General features: G+C 23.4%; 4 protein-coding genes across 9 annotated transcripts; 3 read left to right on the top strand and 1 right to left on the bottom strand.

Annotated features, from left to right (window-relative positions):
- The first annotated feature begins 474 nt into the window (after positions 1-474).
- Positions 475-9,991, top strand: LOC412543. 5 transcript variants are annotated; one of them, XM_623143.6, is made up of 8 exons: positions 475-599; positions 5,111-5,247; positions 5,334-5,458; positions 5,628-5,767; positions 6,641-6,852; positions 7,137-7,377; positions 9,010-9,254; positions 9,343-9,991. In XM_623143.6, exons 1-8 carry the CDS (start codon positions 590-592, stop codon positions 9,574-9,576), a joined length of 1,344 nt encoding a protein of 447 aa, XP_623146.2. In that variant the 5' UTR covers positions 475-589; the 3' UTR covers positions 9,577-9,991. The 5 variants fall into 5 exon arrangements, with proteins under 5 accessions (XP_623146.2, XP_026296642.1, XP_026296643.1 ...); XM_026440857.1 differs by lacking the exons at positions 6,641-6,852; positions 7,137-7,377 and adding an exon at positions 6,104-6,130 and having other exon boundaries at positions 476-599; XM_026440855.1 differs by lacking the exons at positions 475-599; positions 6,641-6,852; positions 7,137-7,377 and adding exons at positions 3,710-3,860; positions 6,104-6,130.
- Positions 9,992-10,576: 585 nt separating this feature from the next.
- Positions 10,577-13,513, top strand: LOC412707 (vacuolar fusion protein MON1 homolog A). The gene is made up of 7 exons (XM_396160.7): positions 10,577-10,966; positions 11,197-11,519; positions 11,604-11,847; positions 11,942-12,226; positions 12,296-12,486; positions 12,566-12,668; positions 12,788-13,513. The coding sequence occupies exons 1-7, from the start codon at positions 10,694-10,696 to the stop codon at positions 12,926-12,928; spliced, it is 1,560 nt and encodes a 519-aa protein (XP_396160.4). The 5' UTR covers positions 10,577-10,693; the 3' UTR covers positions 12,929-13,513.
- Positions 13,060-15,003, bottom strand: LOC100576794 (pre-mRNA-splicing factor 38). The gene is made up of 3 exons (XM_003251077.4): positions 14,763-15,003; positions 14,189-14,556; positions 13,060-14,122 (listed from the first exon to the last, which is right to left on the bottom strand). Exons 1-3 carry the CDS (start codon positions 14,924-14,926, stop codon positions 13,752-13,754), a joined length of 903 nt encoding a protein of 300 aa, XP_003251125.1. The 5' UTR covers positions 14,927-15,003; the 3' UTR covers positions 13,060-13,751.
- An 807-nt stretch (positions 15,004-15,810) lies between these two features.
- Positions 15,811-21,294, top strand: LOC100576826 (LHFPL tetraspan subfamily member 5 protein). Of its 2 annotated transcripts, XM_006567878.3 has the most exons (8): positions 15,818-16,122; positions 16,360-16,407; positions 16,885-17,059; positions 17,350-17,572; positions 17,677-17,871; positions 20,086-20,173; positions 20,493-20,647; positions 20,929-21,294. In XM_006567878.3, the coding sequence occupies exons 4-8, from the start codon at positions 17,356-17,358 to the stop codon at positions 21,159-21,161; spliced, it is 888 nt and encodes a 295-aa protein (XP_006567941.1). In that variant the 5' UTR covers positions 15,818-16,122; positions 16,360-16,407; positions 16,885-17,059; positions 17,350-17,355; the 3' UTR covers positions 21,162-21,294. The 2 variants fall into 2 exon arrangements, with proteins under 2 accessions (XP_006567942.1, XP_006567941.1); XM_006567879.3 differs by having other exon boundaries at positions 15,811-16,407; positions 17,350-17,566.
- Positions 21,295-21,853: the final 559 nt, after the last annotated feature.

Below are 21,853 nucleotides of genomic sequence, written 5' to 3' on the forward strand. Positions count from 1 at the left end.
ATAAAAATTATCATTATTTTAAATCACAAATTAAATATCTCTGATATTTAAGATATCTGTAATATTAGTTTCATTTATAACATTCTAGAAATAAATGATTCCCACATTTTTATATTATTTTTATTTTTGTTTCATTATTTGTTCTCCATCTTAAATAATGTTAATTTCTAAGATCTGAGATAATTAAGTACTTTAAAGATGGCACAAATAATTTTTATTCTATCTTTGTCTTTTTTCTACCTTATCTTTTTTCTCTTTATTTAATTAATAAAATTTTGATTTATTATAAAAAATATATATAAAAATAAATATATAATATAATATATATAATATTTTAAACATTTTTTTAACATTTTGTATTTGAAAAAAATATATAATTTAGTAATTTATGATTCATTGCAACTTAATTATCATTCGCAAATTATTGGTATGAAAATTTTGCATCTGAAAGATTTATAGTGCGCATGCGCAAGTTACTCACCTTCGTAAAGCGCTAAAATGACGCGCTCGTCGCAGTACAAATTGAACCTTCGTATCGAGTAAGTTGTTCTTCTCGTGTAAAAAAAAATTTTCATTGTTATTCAAAAGAATGGCTATTTGTAAGTACATTTTTATATAATTTATTATAATTTACATTTTTTAAATGAATGTTAAAATTTATTTTTTTTATATGTAAATAAATAAAATTAATTAATTATGATATGACGATTAATTCATTTTGATATGAAATTTGTATAATTATTATTCATTAATATTTCAAATATTTTATTTTATATTTATAATTATAAATGATATAGAAAATATTAAAAATAAATGTAAATATTATTTGAATAAATAATTTGACATAATTATTATTAAAATATAAATATATCATATATAAAAATATTCTATATTTATTCAATTTTATTTTTATGAAATTTATAAAAGTAATTTATAAAAAAATTCATTTTTTCTTTGTATTAAAATCAATTAAAATATATTGAAATATATTAAAATAGTTTGAAATAATATTATTTATATATTATATAATATATTTATTATCAAACTATTTATCTAACTAGTAATTATTATAAAATAGTATATTATAAAATACTAGTAATTATTATAAAATAGATATTTATAAAATATTGAATTCTTTTTATATTTTTTTTTACATTCTTTCTATATTTTATTTCTATATAAAATATTATCATGATTTTAAAATTTATTTTTAGATATTATAGCATTTAATTGTAGCATTTAATATATTAATAAAATAATAATTATATCAATTCAATTAATTATTGTATTTTTTTTTTAATTGCTTTAAGGCAAGAATTATTTTAAGAAAAAAAACGTATAAATATAATTAAAATTTTTCAAAAAATTATTCACTATTATCGATCAAATCAAATATTGAATTTCTAATGTATCACAGTACTTTCTTAAAAAAAAAGAAAAAAAAAATAAATATAAAATTATGATCTTTAATATCAAAAAAATAAATAAAAAAAATAAATATAAAAAAAATTTTCGAGAATATCGATTAAAGTAATAAATAGATAAATTAATAGTTGTAACTTATTGATAAATTATTGATAGAATTGTTAAAGAATAAAAAGAAAAAAATATCTTTATATATATATATATATATATACATAGTCTCTTTTCTAGTATTTAGCTAAATATAGTATATGAATGTAGTCGTGCCGGTTTGACAAGCCAGCCGGCCGGCCGGCTTTCTTATTAGCTGTAAGATTTCACAAATTTGTCCTTCATGTTATTTTTGTTAAAAAACAAAAATGTCCTTACTTAATCTAGATTTCTTGAGTCTTGAATATGAAAATATGAAACAATGAAACAATATTTCATTTTTCTATATCATTATTCTATGTCTCATTATTCAGAATATAACAAAGAAGCGATCTTTTATTTTTTGACAAACTTTTTCTAGCAAGAAAAATATAACAGAATATCATATCTGTCATATAAAGATAATAATATTATGATTTTGGTATTACATCATCTCTATAGGATTTCTTATATTACGCAACTTGTATTTCTATTACTTCTTACTTAAAACCTTTGTTTATTTTTTAAAATTTATACAATATATATAATCAGTTGAACTTTAATCACTTAAGAGGAATGTATTTCCATTTATAGTTATGTTATTACACTTATTGTATAATTATGTCATTACATTTTGTTATTAAAATTTTTTTTTAATATAATTTTTTTATTAAATGAAAATAAAGAAAATTTATTATATAACTTTTTCAAATATAAGAAAAATGTACAAAAACTTTGATTTTTTTAAAGATTTGATTAATTTTTTTAATTTTAACAACGTTTTACGTTAAACATATTTTTCATATTAGACTGTTAGACAGTGCTTACTTTGTTGGCAAAGGAAGAGAGTTGCTATGCGAGGTCAATGACAGTGAAACAGGTAGTAGGATTGTTAGATACGACTAAATCTTATTATAATGGAACATAAATGAAATTGCAGAACATGATTTACATTCATTAAAGATATGACACACAAAAACTTAATAAAAAAATTGTATATATATTTTTTATGATATATCAAAATACTTACGTTTAAATGCTTATATATATATATGTGTATATGATAAATAGTCCTCATTGCGAAATGGAAAATAACTCAATGGCTCTAATTTTTACGTTGTTATGTTAATTGAAAACATACTTTTGCAACATATATATATATTTGCTATTTTAATCAATTTAATGTATAAATCTAATTAAACTAATTGAAAAATTATATTATTATGTTCAAATTTATATATGAGAAAAAGAAAAAAAAAATATTTCATAAAATGTAATTCTTTAAAAACATAAAAATAAATATTCATATCTTATGACACAAATAAGTATGTTGCAAGTAAAGGTAGTTTCTTTGACCGATGACATGATAGTTCACTATGATTAAAGTACCGTAATATGAAGTAAGCGCATAAAAATACTAATGACATCAGCATTGAATGAACATTTATAATTTAAATGGTAATAATAAAATTTCTACTATTCTTAATCATTTTAATCTTTTTACAGCAATAACATTATATAATAATGTCCTGCAATTATATAAAAATTGATAAATTTTAAATTATTGATAATTTTTTTTTTTTTATTATTTTACAACGATATCACAGTTTTTTCATGACACATTCCACTATTTATAAATATTGCATACGTTCAGCATAATTTTATTGTATGTATCATGTATATACATACAATATACATAAAACATTTTAATGAATAAAAAATACAAATTGTGATTAATAGTGATTATTTTATATATCTATACATATATTATTTTATATGTGTACACATCATCACTATTATCCATTTTAAAACTTTACTTTTTCGATAGACATTTCATGTCTAGTAAGCGTTCAGAAATGTGCTATAACCGTATTGTGACGTATTTTTAGTACAAACAACAGGCGCGCTATCAAAATGTCATGAAAGATATTCAAGTATTTAAAATTCGAATAAAAAATAATTGAAAATCTTTAAATTGAAGTTTGTCCGTGCTGGATTAAAAAATAATTGTGGAATTTAGTTAGGTTAATTATATTATTAGGATAAATATTTATTATTTACTAATGAATAACAATTAAATATTGGAATATTATTTTAATTGAAATTTTATGAAGTCAAGAATTTTAAGTGTGATAATTAATGAATTATTTAATATAATAATTTATTAGTGCTGATGGATTCCAATAAATGTAAAATGTGCGCGGTTTTCAAATCCGCATTTTTGCGGAATCATCTGACAGAAACATTCGTATTAGCATTAATTTTCACAGATTTCGGGTTTCAATTGATATCATTGCTCAAGTTACCAGGTAAATTTTCAATATAATAAATTTAATGTAATAAATAATTCAAATTTTTAATCAAACAATTAATAAAATAAATAATTAGTAAAAAATGTTCAAATTGCCGAAAAAATTTTATAATAATGATTTAATTAAGTTTAATTTTTTTATATATCTTAACAAATTCAAAAAAAATTCAAAAAGAAACATTTTGTTCGACATTGACGACGATAATTATAAGTTTTAAGAAGGTCATTTTTAAGGCTCAAGATATTCCTTTTGAATATATTACAAAGATGAAGCAGGTGCACTTTATTGAGCATAATAATCTATAATTTAGAAACAGGTGGAAACTGACTCTTAAAAAATTTCTGTTATTTAAAGAATAAAATAATAAATTGCATAGACATAGGACATGAAAGCTGTTCTTTGATTTAATATGTCAGGAACAAATTGAGTTTATGATTATGCGATAAGATCGTTTATAGCTGACGATGTATGTAAAAAAAATGAAGAAAACGATTTTAAAATTATGGTCATTGAACGATTAGAGTCATTTAATTTTCACTAAAAAAAAAAACAAGGTAAACATATTAATAATTAATAATGTCAAAATAGAAAACTGAAAATTTATTTTTTTCCTTAATATGAATTTTTTATTTAACTAATATGAGTGAATTTTAATGAAATTAAATAATGAAGAAAAATCATATTAAATATAAAAAATAGTTAAGATTAATGATAAAACATTTTTAATTCTTTCATATATTATACTTCTTTCATGTTACATAAATATATTTTAATGTTTAACCTTTGAATTAGAAAAATTAACATTGATTTTTTTTTTCGATGACCATGTTGAGATCATTAAGAATGATTTATAATCAAGGAACTCTATATGATTTAGACTTATTATGTACACGATATATTGATCGGTACAAGTCCTGCAATGCCCTACTTTCGTTCGTTACATCAGCGTCTGTATGGAATGACTGGCGTCCAGATGTCTGAGCGCTAGTTTTATTCTTCGTTTTCGTTAGAAAAAATCTCAAAATCTTAACCGAATTGAATTTTTAAAACATTTTATTATCTAATATTATTTAATTAAATTTTTATTAGAATTATTATAAAAATTCTTAATTACCATTAAAATGTAATAAGTTCTGAAATATAATAATAATATATATATAAAAATTATAATAATGTATAAATATTGATTCATAGAAATTTTTATGTATACAAATAATTAAAAATTTATTTCATCTTTTTTTTTTTAGCACTTTCCACAGAAGATAAATTAGAATACAATTTCTATCCTGTCGCGAGTGGACAGCTTCAATTCCGGATAAAAGCCCCAAATGATGCTCATATCGCTCTTACCACGGGCCCTCAAGAGGGAGAACCTATGTATGAAGTAAGAATCAAAAATAAAAAATATTCTTATTATGCTGCTATTTTTTGAAGAAATAGTCAAATACATAGTATATATTAATATTATAGGTCTTCATTGGTGGTTGGAGCAATAGCAAATCCGTAATCCGTAAAAATAGAACAAAGCCTGATGTTGCTGAGGTAGATACACCTGACATACTTAGTGCAGATGAAATGCGTGGATTTTGGATAAGGTGAATATTAAAGATAATTTTGTTTGAATATTAAAAACAATTTTGTATTTAATAATTTTATATCTTTTAAGCTTTTTATTATATTTTTAAAAATAATTTTTAATTTTTAATTTAAAACGAATAAATCATGTTTTATAATATCTAATGATATTCTTTTTAATTCTTTCAGATGGAATGATGGTGTTCTATCAATAGGTAAAGAAGGTGAGCCAAGTGCATTCCTCACGTATGCCGATCCAGAACCATTTGGAATCGGTTATTTTGGAGTATGCACTGGTTGGGGTGCTTCTGGTGAATGGTTAATCGAAGGTAAAATTATTTTCTTTCCTCATCTGTGTATTCTATGTTTTTAAATTTTTTTTTCATTTGTATGTTAAAGATTTATCGTAATTTATATTTAGAAATAGTTTTATAGATAATATTATGTTATAATAATATCAATAATAGAAGTAATTATTTTTATAAATCTTGCTTAAAATAAAAATCGCATTATATTTTGCTTGAAAAAAATATTTGATAAATTAAAAACTTTTATTAAATTTTGAGGAATATAAGTAATTTACTATTCTCAGTTTATTAATATAATTTTCTTGCTGGTATTTTATTGGATTTCGAGTGGATTTTAATGCATCGTCGTCCATACAGCCATATGTATAGGTGGTCACGATCGTTGTACGTAAAGTATATAAAATCTGCCGAGAAACAATACTTGTATTAGTTTCCTTTAATAGATTTTTAGTTATGCTCGAATGTCTTTAATCCTAGCACGTTTTTCCTTTGCCTCTCTTACAAATTAAATACAAACTTTTTTTTTTTTTGAAAATGAATACCGTTTAATAAAAACGAAAAATAGCACACGCACGAAAACGAAATCCTAGATCACATATATGTATTTTGTCACGCTTGCATCTTACTTTAATATGAGCAAAACCACTTTAAGTTTACAATTGAAGTAACTGATATATAATTTTATCAGGTAAAACTTATTGTAAAAATATCAAAGATAAAAATATTCCATAATTACGTTTCTTTATAATTTTTATAAAGATTATTAATTAGTAATTAATTTTTTCTTCACTCTGTGAAGAAAAAAAAATTGGAATTTTGAGGATATATATATATAAAAAAAAAAAATTAATTCTAAAATTTTAAGTAAAAATTAAATATTTTGTTTTTTATAAGGACGTGGCTCCTTGTCAACAAAGAATGAATTAGTCTACAAGTTTCATAATATAAGGAGTGGCTCGGTTCTTATTGAAGTGAGAGCTAAAAGTAACGCGCACATTGCTCTGACCAACAAAAAAGGCGACTCGAGTCCTATGTATGAAATCATCCTTGGAGGCTGGGAAAATACAGCATCCGTCATCAGATATGATCGTAAACAACCTGATAAGGTTCGAAATTGATAAAGCATAAAATTATTCATTGATAGATTATTTTTATTTTTTGTCTTATTTTTTTAAAGTTAAAAATATATTTATATTGAAATTAGATTATGCAAAAAAAATTTTGTAGTATATATTTAACGTATTTGCCATACAAAATATTAAATATATAAGCCATATCAGGCATTAAAATTAAGAATAAAAAAATGTTAAAAAATTAGAATACAAATTTTGGGTCAAATCAGCAACATCCTATTTTCTGAGTATAAAAAAATTAACTTTTGCACCGACAGGTGCGTGTAAATACCCCAAATCTTCTGAACGAGAACGAAACAAAGAAGTTCGCGATTTGTTGGCTTGACGGTCGCATCATGGTCAGAGTTGGTAGTCTTAATGGTTCTGTGATCATGGAATGGCAGGATCCTACACCAATTGGTGTGAGCTACGTGGGTGTGCGTACCGGTTGGGGAGCAACCGGCAAATGGAAACTTCAAACTACACTGTATCCATCCCCTACGGCTCCTAATTATCAAAGTAATTTGCTTGTTAAATATCTGTTTTTTTTTGGTTTCTTTTTTTCTGCTTCTTTTTCTGCTTTTTTGCTTTATTTCAATTCTATTCTTAATGATAAAAATTGTCAGATCATTTATGGGATTTTGAGTAATTGAAGTCTATTCTTTATTATTTTCATATTTGTTGCAAAAAATGAAATTCTCTTATAATAAATAAATATGAGTATTTAGAGAAATATATATTTTATGTGATTCTTATTTTGTTTTAATTTTGTATCACTTATATTATTATAGTATTTAAATCGTAAATTGAATAATTTTTTAGGTAATTCTATTTAATTATTATTGCAACTTTATTTTTTCACGTTATACGTATTTGCTTCTTTTTTTTTTAACGGATTTTGGGATCATTAAGTGATAAAATTGTTTTTGTTTGAAATTTAACATTGTGGAGATCAGATTCGTTTTCTAAAGAAGCAATAAAATCAACACATTTATTTTTAATAACTAAACAATTATTTTATAAATTTCACAAAACTATTATATATTTATTATTTATTATTATATCTTACTCATATTTATTATTATTTTTGTGAATGATTTTTATGAATGATCTTTATGTAAAAATGAATATTAACTTAAAATTGAATATTAACTTCATTTTACACTTGTCTACGCATTAAAGTTTCCGATTAAAAATGCTTATTTAGTTCAGTTAACATGTCAATTGTCATGTCCGGTTGTTAAAGTATTAACACATTCACTATGTCACGCGTTTGAGGCGTTACTTTATAAGACGATTTATTGAATATTACATTGAGTGTATGTACAATATATGTTTATCAAACATTAAATGTCCTATTAATTCTTATACGCATCGATAGAGATTCAAAGATTTCTAATGCGCAATAAATATACTTTTATGGATAAATACATCTGATAAAGTTATTAAATTAATATATTATTAAATTTTTATATTTATAATCATGTATATTATATACATAATTATACATGTACAAATTATATTATTGAACATATATATGAACAATATTATATGGAAATCATTGCATTATTATCTTCTGTATCATTCTTTAAATGTATTTTTTCTCAAATTGAATCTCATTCTATGTCTCATAATATTTTTCAATCATATGAATATTGTATTTTTTTCCTTATATTATTAATCTATAATATTTTATATAATTTCAGTAATAATTACATTAAAATATTATAAATATTATATATTTTGAAAATCTTCACACGTATTATAATTATAAATATTAATATCATAGATATTCTTGAATAAAAATATTCTTATATAATTCATATATAATTCATAATATTCTTGAAAAAATATATATGAAGCATAAAATATTGCATTTAATCAAAGATGTGAAAAAGCATGTTTCCAAAATTTTTTTTTATAAAATTATATTTTATTTTTTACTTGTCAACAGTATTGTGATTCAATATAAAATGAGATAAATGTTTATTTATTTAACAAAAATAAAATGAAATATTACAAAAATTTATTTCTCGTGTAATTAACGATTAAATAGTATTATCTGATGTTTTCTATTAATCTCATAAAAAAAATAATTTCTGATCATTTATAAAAATGTAATATATTTATTTCTATAACATTTGCTTATAGATGTGAATCCAACAGCTCCACCAGTGGAAGGAGTAATAGATATAGGAAAATTTTGTTGGTGCGAAGCATCTGGTGGAATAATTCCACCATCTGCAGTTCAAGGAGGAAAAGATATTGATGGGAATGATTTGTACGTGGGCAGAGCCTATCATGAGGGTGCTCTTCTTCCTGGCAAAGTGAAACTAGGAGATGCTATTTGTTATGTAGCTTGGGGTGGAGAGGAACATCTAAAGAATGATTATCAGGTAGAACAATAAAACGATTAAATTCCAATTGATATTCTTTTTAAAAAAATTATAAAAATTATAATATGAAAACAATGATTTATTCTAGGTTCTTTGTGATTGTAATCCAGTATGGGTACCAACAACTGGAAATAATATTCCTCACAATGCAATTCCTGGTGGCGAAACAGAAGATGGAGAACCACTTTATGTCGGGCGTGTACAGCATGAAGGCTCTCTAACAATCGGCAAAGTGCAACCTTCACATAGTGTATGCTATATACCATATGGAGGTGTTGAAATTGGGTATCCTGAATATGAGATCATGGTACAGCGGGATTAAATTGAAATTACTGCACCAACATCGATGAATTTATTAATGAATCATAATTATTTATAATAACATTATTTTTGTATTTTAAACATGATAAAATATCAATAGTAGATTCTATCATGAATTAAAGAAAAAAATGTTTTATGAGTATGAGAATAATTATCCTATTTAATAGTTCGCGTAAGCAAAAATATATAAAATATTTGCAGCCTAATAATCAAATTTAATTATTATCGGCATTTTAATAAAAAGAAACAAAATGAAATGTTCTATCATAAGATTAATAAGAATCTCTTATGTGTGCAAACTAGTCTAATCATAAATGGGCTGATCTTGATTCATCGATCAATTGGTGTAAACGAGCATACACTTCTGCACAGAATATAATTACAATCACATTAACATAGAATGTGCAAATAAAAAATTAATAATGTATATGTATAGCTAAGCTATATAAGCGTAATACTGATTATATATAGTATTATTAATTCTTGTTAGATGTTCATATAGTTTGAAAAACATATTGCTTGATTGTAATATTTCGAATGAGAATTATGAAAAATATTTTTTTGATAATCATGCAGTGATTTGATGCACAATAATTTTTGCTTTTTTTACAATTGTTGATATTGGAATATTGTTATGAAACAATAAAAAAATAATATTTCTAGAAAAATATAATGCATTATTTTATTTCAATATATTTATTTGAAATTATAACTTTACCTAACAAATATGAATACGTTAAGAAGCATTCAGATAATTATATATAAATTGTCAATACGTTGTTAATATAATATTATTGAATATTCAATATTTACTCAATACTATTGAAAAAATTATTAATATTAATTTTGAAATATTGATTGATCATCCGTTAAACTATTAAAAGATAATTAATTTTTTTTCATTACTTAAAATATAATCGATTAACATTTGTAAACTCTAATCTAGTGATTTTCTTAAAATGTATTTAAATTGGCAATACTGTTTTCAGTTTGTGCAATTTGTTCCAAATAAATCAGATTTAACAATGGCGGCCAATCCGTCATGGGTTGCTGTTAAATGTCAATTAAGAAAAGAAATTTTAAAATAGTAGCAGATCAGAAGTGTTTTCATTATAAAAATGGCTGCAAAAGAGCCTAATAACATCGATGATGGTATTGCCGAACCAGGTATCGAACCTGGTGCTTCTGCGGAAACAATGCTTGTTACAACCGATAGTTTTGAAGAGTATGAGCAAGAGATGAGCAATAGCATTGATGATAAACAAATGAAAGAAAGCACAACGAGTACTATCTCAGAGATACAAGAAGATGTTCAAGACATTCCAATTACACCTACTGCATCCAATCCACAAGAACTTCAAAAAACAACTTCACTCGATGATTCCGAATTAGTATGTTTCATAACCTTTTTTTTTAAATATTATTTTAAAAAATGTATTTCAATTTAAAAAAAAAATTTAATGAATTAATTCAAATATCGAATAAAAATAATAAAGATTGTTTTTTAATAATTTATAAGAATCATTCAAAAAGTTGTTTCTTTCTAAAAATTATTATTGAATTATATATATTGAAAATCTTAATCAAATTTGTTTAATTTAATTAAAATTCTATGTTTTAGGAGGATGTTACACATCGATTAGGTCAAAGTAGTATTGATTCAGATCCTTTACGTTGTAGAACATGGTTAGCACAAAAAAAACATGTATTTATTTTAAGCCAAGCAGGAAAACCCATATACTCTAGATATAGTTCAGAAGACAAACTAGTCACAGTTATGGGTGTTATGCAAGCTTTAGTTTCGTTTGTTCAAGCAGGCAGTGACATGATTAGATCTGTTCATGCAGGAGATACTAATTTTGTATTTGTTGTAAAAGGTCCATTAATTCTAGTTGCAGTGTCAAAAACACTTGAAACTGTACCTCAACTTACATTACAATTAACGTTTGTATATTATAATAGAATATATACTACTTTATTTAATTTTCTTAATACTACTTTATTTATATAAATAATTTTTTATTGCAGATATGTATATAACCAAATAATTTCTGTGTTAACCCAGTCACAATTAACTAGAGTATATGAACAACGTAGAAATTTTGATTTAAGAAGATTATTAACTGGTAGTGAAAGACTGATAGATCATTTATTAAATTTTATGGACAGAGAACCTGCATTCTTTTTAGGAGCTATTAAATGTTTGCCTTTATTACCATCCATGAGAAGTTCTATTACACAAACTATTATTCAAACATGTGGTAAAATCAAGGTAATACAACTTAGAGATTATTTAAATTAACATTATATTAAAATATTACAATTTTTATAAACAATATTAATCAGAATTAATTGACATTTTTCAGAATTTAGTATTTGCAATACTTCTAGCTAATAATCAATTAGTAACATTAGTTAGAATGAACAAATTTTTTTTACATCCTGTGGATTTACATATAATACAAAACTTAGTTGATAGTTCAGAGTCACTTAAGACTGCTGAAAGTTGGACACCAATATGTCTACCAAAGTTTGATGCCAATGGTTATATGCATGGACATGTATCATATTTGGCTGAGGATTGTCAGGCATGCTTATTGTTACTTACAGTTGATAGAGATGTCTTTTTTATTCTTTCTGAAGCAAAACAAGTAGGTGACACAATGAATGTTTATAAAATGTTTAAAAAATAATATTAAAAATAATAATAAATTTTATAGAAAATTGTAGAAAAATTAAGAAGAACAAATTGTTTAGAAGCAATTAATGAATCTATGAATAAACCACCAATTAAAACTGCTGATATTGGATTACCAGAAATGCGACATGTTTTATATAAATGTAGAAGCACAGCACAATTTTGGAGTCCTGGATTTCAACCTCCATATACAACAGATGAAGAAATAGAACGGTAGTATTAAAAAATATAAAATAATCAGATAAAAATAATGAAAATAATGAAAAAATTAATTAATTTAATTTTTTTATAGTTTGTTAGGGCTTTATCAATGTTTACATCACAGATTACACAGCCCAAATCGACCATTAAAACTTATATTCCAACAATTAGATAAAGAGACTATGTTAGCATGGGTAAGATCAAATAAATGATAATAATATAATAAAAAAAATATAATAAATAATAATAAATATAATAAAAATAGTAATAAAAACTATCATGATATTGCAATTAATATGTATATATTTTATAGGTAACATTAGGTTTTGAATTATATGTTACATTTGAACCACTTGTAACAAAACCTGATGCAATTGAGGCAGTGAGTAAATTGTTAAAATGGATAAAAAAAGAGGAAGAAAGATTATTTATTTTAAATTCACCCACATTTTAAATACCGATATAATAAATTTTAAAAAATTATAAAAATGTATATTTGGGGGGACATAATTTAATTTAAAATGACGTGAAATGCATTAATTATTTATATTGATCTAACGAATTATAAATTGCTAAAAAAAATTATTATATTCACGATAAATGCATTCACGTTTCTCTTATATGATACTTGATACTATATTTTGCTCACCATTTTTTATTATAAAAAGTACTATTAAGTACACATGTGAAAATGTATATATTTAAGACATTACGCATGTAATGTGGATTACATTTATAGACAGGCTATGACATTTTCAATTTATTTTAATACATGGTGCTTGAGAAAATTTGTCATTGCATTGTTAAAAAAAGATTATTTAAAATACAATATCTTTTTATATCATTTAAAATAAAACGTAATTTTACAAATTGTAAAATAATTTGTTTTTAACAATGACAGTGATAAATTTCCTCTAAAATTTTGTAAATAAACGTAAAAATGGTCATTGTTTCATGATATTAAACCGAAAGTAATGAGTCCAAATAGAATAAATAGAATGACATTAAAAAAAAAAAAAAAAAAAAACAAATATTGTCACAACATATAATGTACGGGTATTATAAGCTACTATGTAGCGTTTCTATAGATATAAAATCCTATAATTTTAATACGAAACTATTCCTTGTATATGTTACACATTATTGTTAATCGCAATCGAAATGCAATATATATGATAAAAAAATTCAAGAAATATATCATTTTATGTTTTTTATTTACCTGGTAATTATAAAAATCAATATTCTGTACAATATTTTTCATATCTTGATATTTCAATTCAATGCCTAGCTCTATCACGTTCTCGTCTTCGTTCTCGATCTCGATCTCTTTCTCTATCTCTATCATCTCGTCTATGTCGATCTTTATCTCTATCTTTATCTTTATGCGAAGAATGATTTTTGGGAGATTTACTTCGTTTTCGTTCTCGTCTATCTCTATCTCTGTCTCTACTTCTCGATCTCTGTTTTTCTCTATCAGATTTTTTATCGGAACGCGAATGTCTTTTATCTCTATCTCTATGACGATCTCTATCCCTATCATGATCATCTGTTCTTTTACGAGTTTCTTCTTTAACTGGAGGTATATCTTCATCTTCTGAAGACTCTATTCCTTCATCCATATCATCTTCTAATGCAGATATTTTTGCTTCTATAACATAGAAATGATTATTTGAATTTTTTATTCATATTTTATTTTATAAATTAAAAAATTTACCTAATTCATTATTTTCTTCAAGAACATGTCTTTTTTGTATTCTTGGTAGAATTACATCACAACATCTTTCTTCTCTAAGAAGATCATCTATAAATTCATCCATATGGATCAATTCAAATTTACCTTGCTTATTTTGTCTTCTTAACTTTCTATTGTCATTAAATAATGGTTCCAAATATTTATAACAATCTAAAGAAGATCCTGTCAATCTCATGTACAAAGCTCCCAAAGCACGAACATATTTAAATTCTTCATTTTTTATAAATTCTACTATAATATCTTTTTCAGGTTGTATTTGTAACATTTTTAATATTAAACAAAGAAATGGTGTTGGTTTTACATTTCCACCATATACACCACCTATGTATCTATATAAAATATATTTGTTTTTGTTATCTTATATTCTAACTATAAAATTTTAAAAAATTCCAAAAATATATATGATAAAAATTGTGTAATTAAGACATATATAATATATACAAAATATATATAATAAAAACAATTAAATAATATATTACATAAATAAAACCGCAAATAGTTTAGTTAAATTATTAATTTAACAATATTTACTAACCTCAATTCCATAGCTTTATCAACCAAAAGTTCTGCAGTTAAAGCAAAGCATTCTTCTTTCCAATATTTTGAATCATATACTCGAGATCTAATTATTTTTTCTACTAAATATTGTGGATTTGTACCTCTAATAGATTTCGCATCTTTTACTGTTCTATTAGCCATTTTTAGATTGTATATAGGTTAGAAATATATTTTCAAAACAAAATGCATATTTAAATAATGTAGATAGATGGCAATAGAATATACTTAATAGGGAATTTTTTAAATAACTATATTTATTCAAAACATACTTCAAATATGAATAAATTAATTTTTATTTAAACTATTTATTTATAACTTATTTAAACTTGATGATTAAAGTGAAAAAATATATAATAAAATGACAATAGTAATTTAAAATTTGAAAAATGAAATAAGGTAAGATAAACAAATTAAAAATTGCATAATTTTAATTTTTGTTAGTCATTTAATTTTAAAAAAATATTTGAAATTAATATTAAATACTATATTTTTTCTCAAAACTAAAATTAGTCAATATCTAAATCATGTATCTGTAAATTAATATTTGTATTATTTAATATAATAACATCATACAATCTTAAAAAAAATATTAATTTTATCTTAGAATTTTTTCCATAGAATTTCAATTTAATATAATAGAAACTAAATATGTTTTATAGAGATATAATAAATTCGAGAGGTATAGTCAGTAATAATGTTATCACGTCATTACAAAAATATGTAGAATCCGGAACCATGTGAAAAAATATATAACTTTTCATTTCATATTCGATTTATATCTATTTTCAATAATTCTGAAATTATTTAATTTATATTTAAAATATTTTTTTTTTATTAATATTTGTTTCTATTTGAAAGTTTCAAATGATAATTGTATAAATAATATTACATATGTTTTACAATATCTATCAATATTATATGTAAAAAAAAAGGTAGAAAATGTTCTTCGTTTATTCAATATTTTTAAATTAGTATTTTTAAAAATATAATATATTTTTCTTACATGAAGAATAACATTCATTTTTATTTTTTCAATGCAACAGAGAATAGTCTCTGAAGAAAAGCTTACATACAAGTCGACATCCCTACTCCCTGCATTGGTTCTGTAACGACATCACCTTTCTCTTGAGCTCAGGGCCCGTAAAAAGGCCCCATTCACAGTTCTCATCTCATTCTCTTACATTAGTCTCCCTCTTTTTTACTTACTTGGCAACCTTAGTTCACCTGGACAGCCATCTTGAGCTACACAACGCGCTATCATAGCTTGTCCTCTTTAAGACGTATTTTCCATTCGTCGAGGTGATCAGCTGCATCGACTCGTAGCTAGCAGCGGCTATGTGAGTCGATTCAACGGACTTACCATCCTTTATCCTAATTCTTCTTTTGCAATCTCATTTATATTTAAATCGAAATTTTTTCTTTCAAATAAATATTTTAATTAATCTCTTCTATGTGAATATTCGTTTCTTCTTTCCATAAAGTGTATTTAAGAGAAGTAAAGATTTAAAAAAAAAAATAAAATAAAATAAAATACAGTGAACCAGTGAAATTTAGTGATTGTTAATTTTAAACAGATGTTTTCCAAAATACTTTGAGTTTAACGGAGAAAAGAAGAGAAGAAGGTATGTCAAAAATTGAATTGAATTTAGAAGAAGCTTTATATAAAAATTCTTAATAATTTAATTCAATATATATATTTTTCTTAAGAAATTGTTACTATTTTAATTTTTTTAATTTCAAAATTTAAGTTTATATTTTTTTAATATATAATGTAGTATATTGCATTATTATTTTTATATATTAACATAATATATATTGACATATTATGCTTTAAATATAAATTTTGTTTAAAATTTTTAATTTTGTAATTCTCGATTGAAGCCAATGAGATGGTTTCGATTTTAAACTTCTATCAAAACGCGCGCCTTGTTTTGTGCGCTGTTTACAAACTGATGCATCAATCAGCGAATTTTATAAATACTTTTACATAAATCTTTATCTTCGATCTGTAACTCGAGAATGAAACGTTATATCTTGATCGAACCAATAAAAAGGTAATATGATTAATGAATCGCGTTTTATTACATTCTGATCAATAGGTCGTTACAAAGAAAAACGTGCTGTATTTTTTTAATCCTATCAGTGAATATTCTGATGCAAATGTCACGAACGGCACTAGTACCGATTTAATGTGAGAACGGACACTTGAAACTCAACAAGAAATCGCAGAATCGGTGATGAGGAAACATTGAAGACGATCGATTTGCAAAGAAAGTATGTATTTGCATCTTTAATAATATTAATAAAGTAATCTTTGTAATGATTATAGCAATGTTTAGAAAAAGAATTAATAAAAATTCGATTAATATCAAATAACATATTGCTCGAGAATATTAATTAAAAATTAATATTTATAATATATTTTTGTTATTATATATTTCTTGAAATGAGGAAAATCTTAGAGCTATTTTATTTTTATTATTAAATATTTCCCAATATTTATATTTTAATAATTAAAAAATCACTGTATCTTTTAATAAAAAATAATAAATATGTTTAATTAGAATAAAATGGGCTCGAAGATAGAATATGTAGAATCGTCACATATGTATGCAACGAATTACATTCGTAATTCGAAGGCAATTGGTGTTCTCTGGGGTATTTTCACCATATGCTACGCCATAATCGGAGTCGTAGCTTTTATCACTCCAGAATGGCTGGGTGACTTAGAACACGAGAATCCAGGAAGATTCGGTCTTTGGACTAGATGCAACTATGGTGGTAATGGTAAATTAATTTTTTTATTTTTTTTTTAATTTCAAGAATCAATATCATAATTTTCGTTGAATTTGTTTGTAACTGGCATCGTTTTTTCATTTTATTTCCCTTAGGTGAATTAGGTGAGGAATGTATAGGCAGATTGGATGATCTATCGACAATCGCGAATGTTCCTTTCAGAATAAGTACTATTCTAGTCGGCATCGCAGTCATAATCGCTTTATTGACTATTTGTGCGATGCTCTTGTTTTTCTTTTGTCAGAGTACAACAGTTTTCTATATTTGCGCCTGGATGCAAGTAGTTTCAGGTAATTATTCCGCGCCTTTTATTATTAATCGTGCGTGATAATTATAATTATTAGATCTATTTATTTCTGAAATACATGAATATTTTATTCTATGATTTTTTTTCTTTATAAGTACTTTTTGAAATTTTTATCGAAACAAAATAACATACAAAATAATACATCATTTTTAGAAAATATAACACGATTAGGTATTCTCGCGGGCTATTGCTATAATCGTCTGTATAATACCTTATCATCGCAATGCAATTGAAAATTATGTATACCAAAGCTATTGAATCAGGTAGTGATGCAATTAAAATTTCAGTACGTTCTTGTACTTTTCTATAAATTTTATTTGTCATTTATACATATCTTATGCCGCATTCAAATGTTTTTAAATCTTTATCTTTATTTACTTTAATAGAATGAAATTATTAATATTAAATTAATTATAAAATTAATTATAAAATTTATTAATATTATTCAATATTTTTTTTTTTCTTTAGTCCGTTTTTTTCTAAATTTTTAATTGATTTTTAAAAATTATCTAGAATCATTTATATAAAATCTATTTATTTATCATATCTATTTATATAAAATTTCAATGATTGATATAGCATAAATTATTTATTGCCGATTTAAAGTTAGTTAAGTTTTTTTTATTGTCAATTTTCTTTTAGAATAGAAAGAGTCTTGAGATTGTATTTGCGAAATGCAATACAATAATGTTTAAAGTGGAGATGTTTTAAAAGAGAAATATAAAATAAACCATTATAATATACAATAGCTAGTTTACCTATTGAATAACTTCCCTATAATTAATATATTCAGTCACAGTTATTTCATTATTGTATTTTTATTGAATATTATTTTAGAATGAAATAATATTTTATTTGATTATTCACGTTTATTGATAATTTTTCTTGTCATTATATTATTTCATTGTATTAATATTTAATATTTTAATTCTATTTATAACAAGAAAGAAATGAATTTTTAAATAAATGAAATAAAAATTTTTCATAGTACAATAGAAATAATAATAGTTATTAAATTAATCAAATACGGATATGCTTCTAAAATGCTTGTCTGCACGATACTGACCTAATTCAAGAACGTTGACATGCTTGATTTATCCTACGCGATGTAGTAATAATATTCATGATTGCTTATTCGAAAATTTGATAATTTTATACTTTTTTTTTATTTCATTAATTAATATAAATAAGATTATCATTCACAACAGAATAAAATACTTTATATCATAAAATATAAGCTAGATTTTGAATAAAAAAGTTTTTCATCCAAGATTTATTTAATTTATTTAAATATTATAAAAATATAATATTTTTAATAAAATAATATATATTTTTATTTAAAAATATATTATTTTATATTTTTTTAAAGATTTATATTTTATTAAAGAATATTTTAATAATCAGATAAATTTTAATAAAAAGTTTTACATGTAATATCATCATTGATTAAAAATATTTACTAATAATCATGACTGCTTTGTATACGAATAGTGAAAGTTGGTTGAAATGTGAATCAGCTCTGAATAGAAGGTAAACATTTTAGTCTCAGAGATCGATTATACAATACATATATATATTTATTGTATTCATATATATATATTACTGTATTTATATATTGTATATGTAATACGCATAATATGTATTACATATGCGTATATATAATATATGTATCGAAAATTTTTCATATAATCGTCATAATTTCCATTAAAATAACTTCTATATCAATTTTATCTTTTATGTTTTACATATTCGAAAATATTTATAAAAATATCATAGTGGTTCTTATTAGCAAATTTATAATTTTTTATATCATTTAAAAATTACCATTCATTATCGATTAAAATTTTGACAATATTTTTTATATTGTTTTTTATGTTGTTTTCAAATTAATAAATTTTATCATTTTATCATTCATTTTCTTTTACATAAAAAATAGTTTTATTCTACGAAACGAGAAAAACAAGACTCGTACCTTTCACTGTTGACCTCTAACATGACATCCGCGAAGAGAGACAGTTCATTGAAATGCCAACCATGTTAATCATATTCTCGTTCGGCGAATTATAGCTTCAAAAAAAAATAATTTGAATATAAATTATTTATAAGTTTAACATAATTAGAAATTTATTTGTTGTTGATTGTTTAAATCACATTTATAATCCTTATCCAAAAAATTATATTCTTTTCATTTTTTCAGCAATATCTATGGCCATCGGCGTCTGCATTTATCCATTAGGCTGGGATTCAGCGTTAATTCGAGCTGTTTGTGGTGCAACTGCATCCAGGTAGATATTTTAATAAATAAATATCTGCTTATTCAATCTCTTACACAATATGTTCTTCATAATGATCTAATTTTCAATTTTTTAATTTATCATTTTTATTTTGATTCTAACTATTGCATTTAATATCAAAATAGTAACATTAAAATGGTTATTTTCTTATTATACATAAAATACTTACTAATAATGATAAATGCAATTATTTTATTTTTTTTTTTTTTTTTTAATTATTTTTATTTTAATTTTTCATTCAGAACGAACTATTATTTCGATTAAAATTTAGTGGAAAAATTAATTATATTTTAATAATTATATTTAATAGATACAATCCAGGAGCTTGTGCAGTTAGATGGGCAATACCGTTAGCAGCGATTGCCGCTTTAGACGCTGCTACTTTGGCTGCGCTCGCTTTTATCCTTGCATCTAGACATGTCAGACTTCAACCAGAACCGTTCAACAATGGTTCCTTATATAAAGGTATAGGTCTTTCTTTTATACATAAGAATTAAATTTCGATTGACGTCTGTCTAAAGTCTTTTGACTGAAGTCTAAATGAAATGAATTTATTTATGATTATCATATTTACAAAATTGAGAAAATGAATTTGAAAGAAAAAATAATTTATAACTTCTTGCGATCTATTTTTGATATTTCTTTTATTTTTTTTTATACTCCCTTTAAAACTTTTCATCACAATATCTCATAAACAATTAATGTTCTACAAATGCAATATCTTTAAAATATTCTTTTCACTTTAGGTGAAGTAAATCCAGGATATGTAAACGAAGCACAGAGTGTTGCTGGTTCCCGAAAATCTCTCTCCTTACGACCAGTTCTCTTGGTTGCTCCGCCAGAACAGGATCGCTATAGTGAACTCTCTAGAGCAAAATCTCATTCACATCACAGCCTCTATACACCAGCGCCATCGCATCCAGCCCATACGATCTCAACAAATACTTTGAATCATTCTCAACATAATTTCCAATTGTAAATCTCTGAAGATAATATTGTTGTACATAATTTATTATATTATGCTACAAATATTTTTTTTTATTAAGATTATTTTGATTAAGATATGAGAAAATAGAAATATTGTAAATAATATCTATGAGAATTATATCTTTCATTGTATTAATATTTTTTTTTCTTTTTTTGTAATTTGATTTTATACAAATTAGTAATAATTCTATCCAATCATAAATTTCTAAAAAAAATCTGAAAATTTATAATAATTCACAACATTTTTTTATTTTGTATATATGTTGACATAATTCTTAAAATTTGTTTTTGCAATGTATATTTTATGTATGTAATTAAAATTAGTTTTTTTTTATATACATATACAAAATATCTGGTAATTGGTATTATGATAAAAAAGTAAGTGATTTTATATATAAAAATAAGATGATCTAATATGTAATGATGATCTAATATCTTATATGTAAAATCACTTTCTTTCAGATCGCCAATTATCAAACATTTTATTTATATATAATATATTGTATATTCGTTTATCATTTATTTCCTAACGAATAAATAATTATAACTACCTACAAAACATTCATTATCTTATTTTAGGAACTTATAAAAACTAATACACTCTCTCTATCCTTCTTTTTATTATAAATAAGTAATATAAATTAATTGTTTTTACAGAAGGAGGAAAATCTTACATAATGTGCA

This window comes from Apis mellifera, linkage group LG5 (genome assembly GCF_003254395.2).
Source record: "Apis mellifera strain DH4 linkage group LG5, Amel_HAv3.1, whole genome shotgun sequence".
NCBI lineage: Eukaryota > Metazoa > Arthropoda > Insecta > Hymenoptera > Apidae > Apis > Apis mellifera.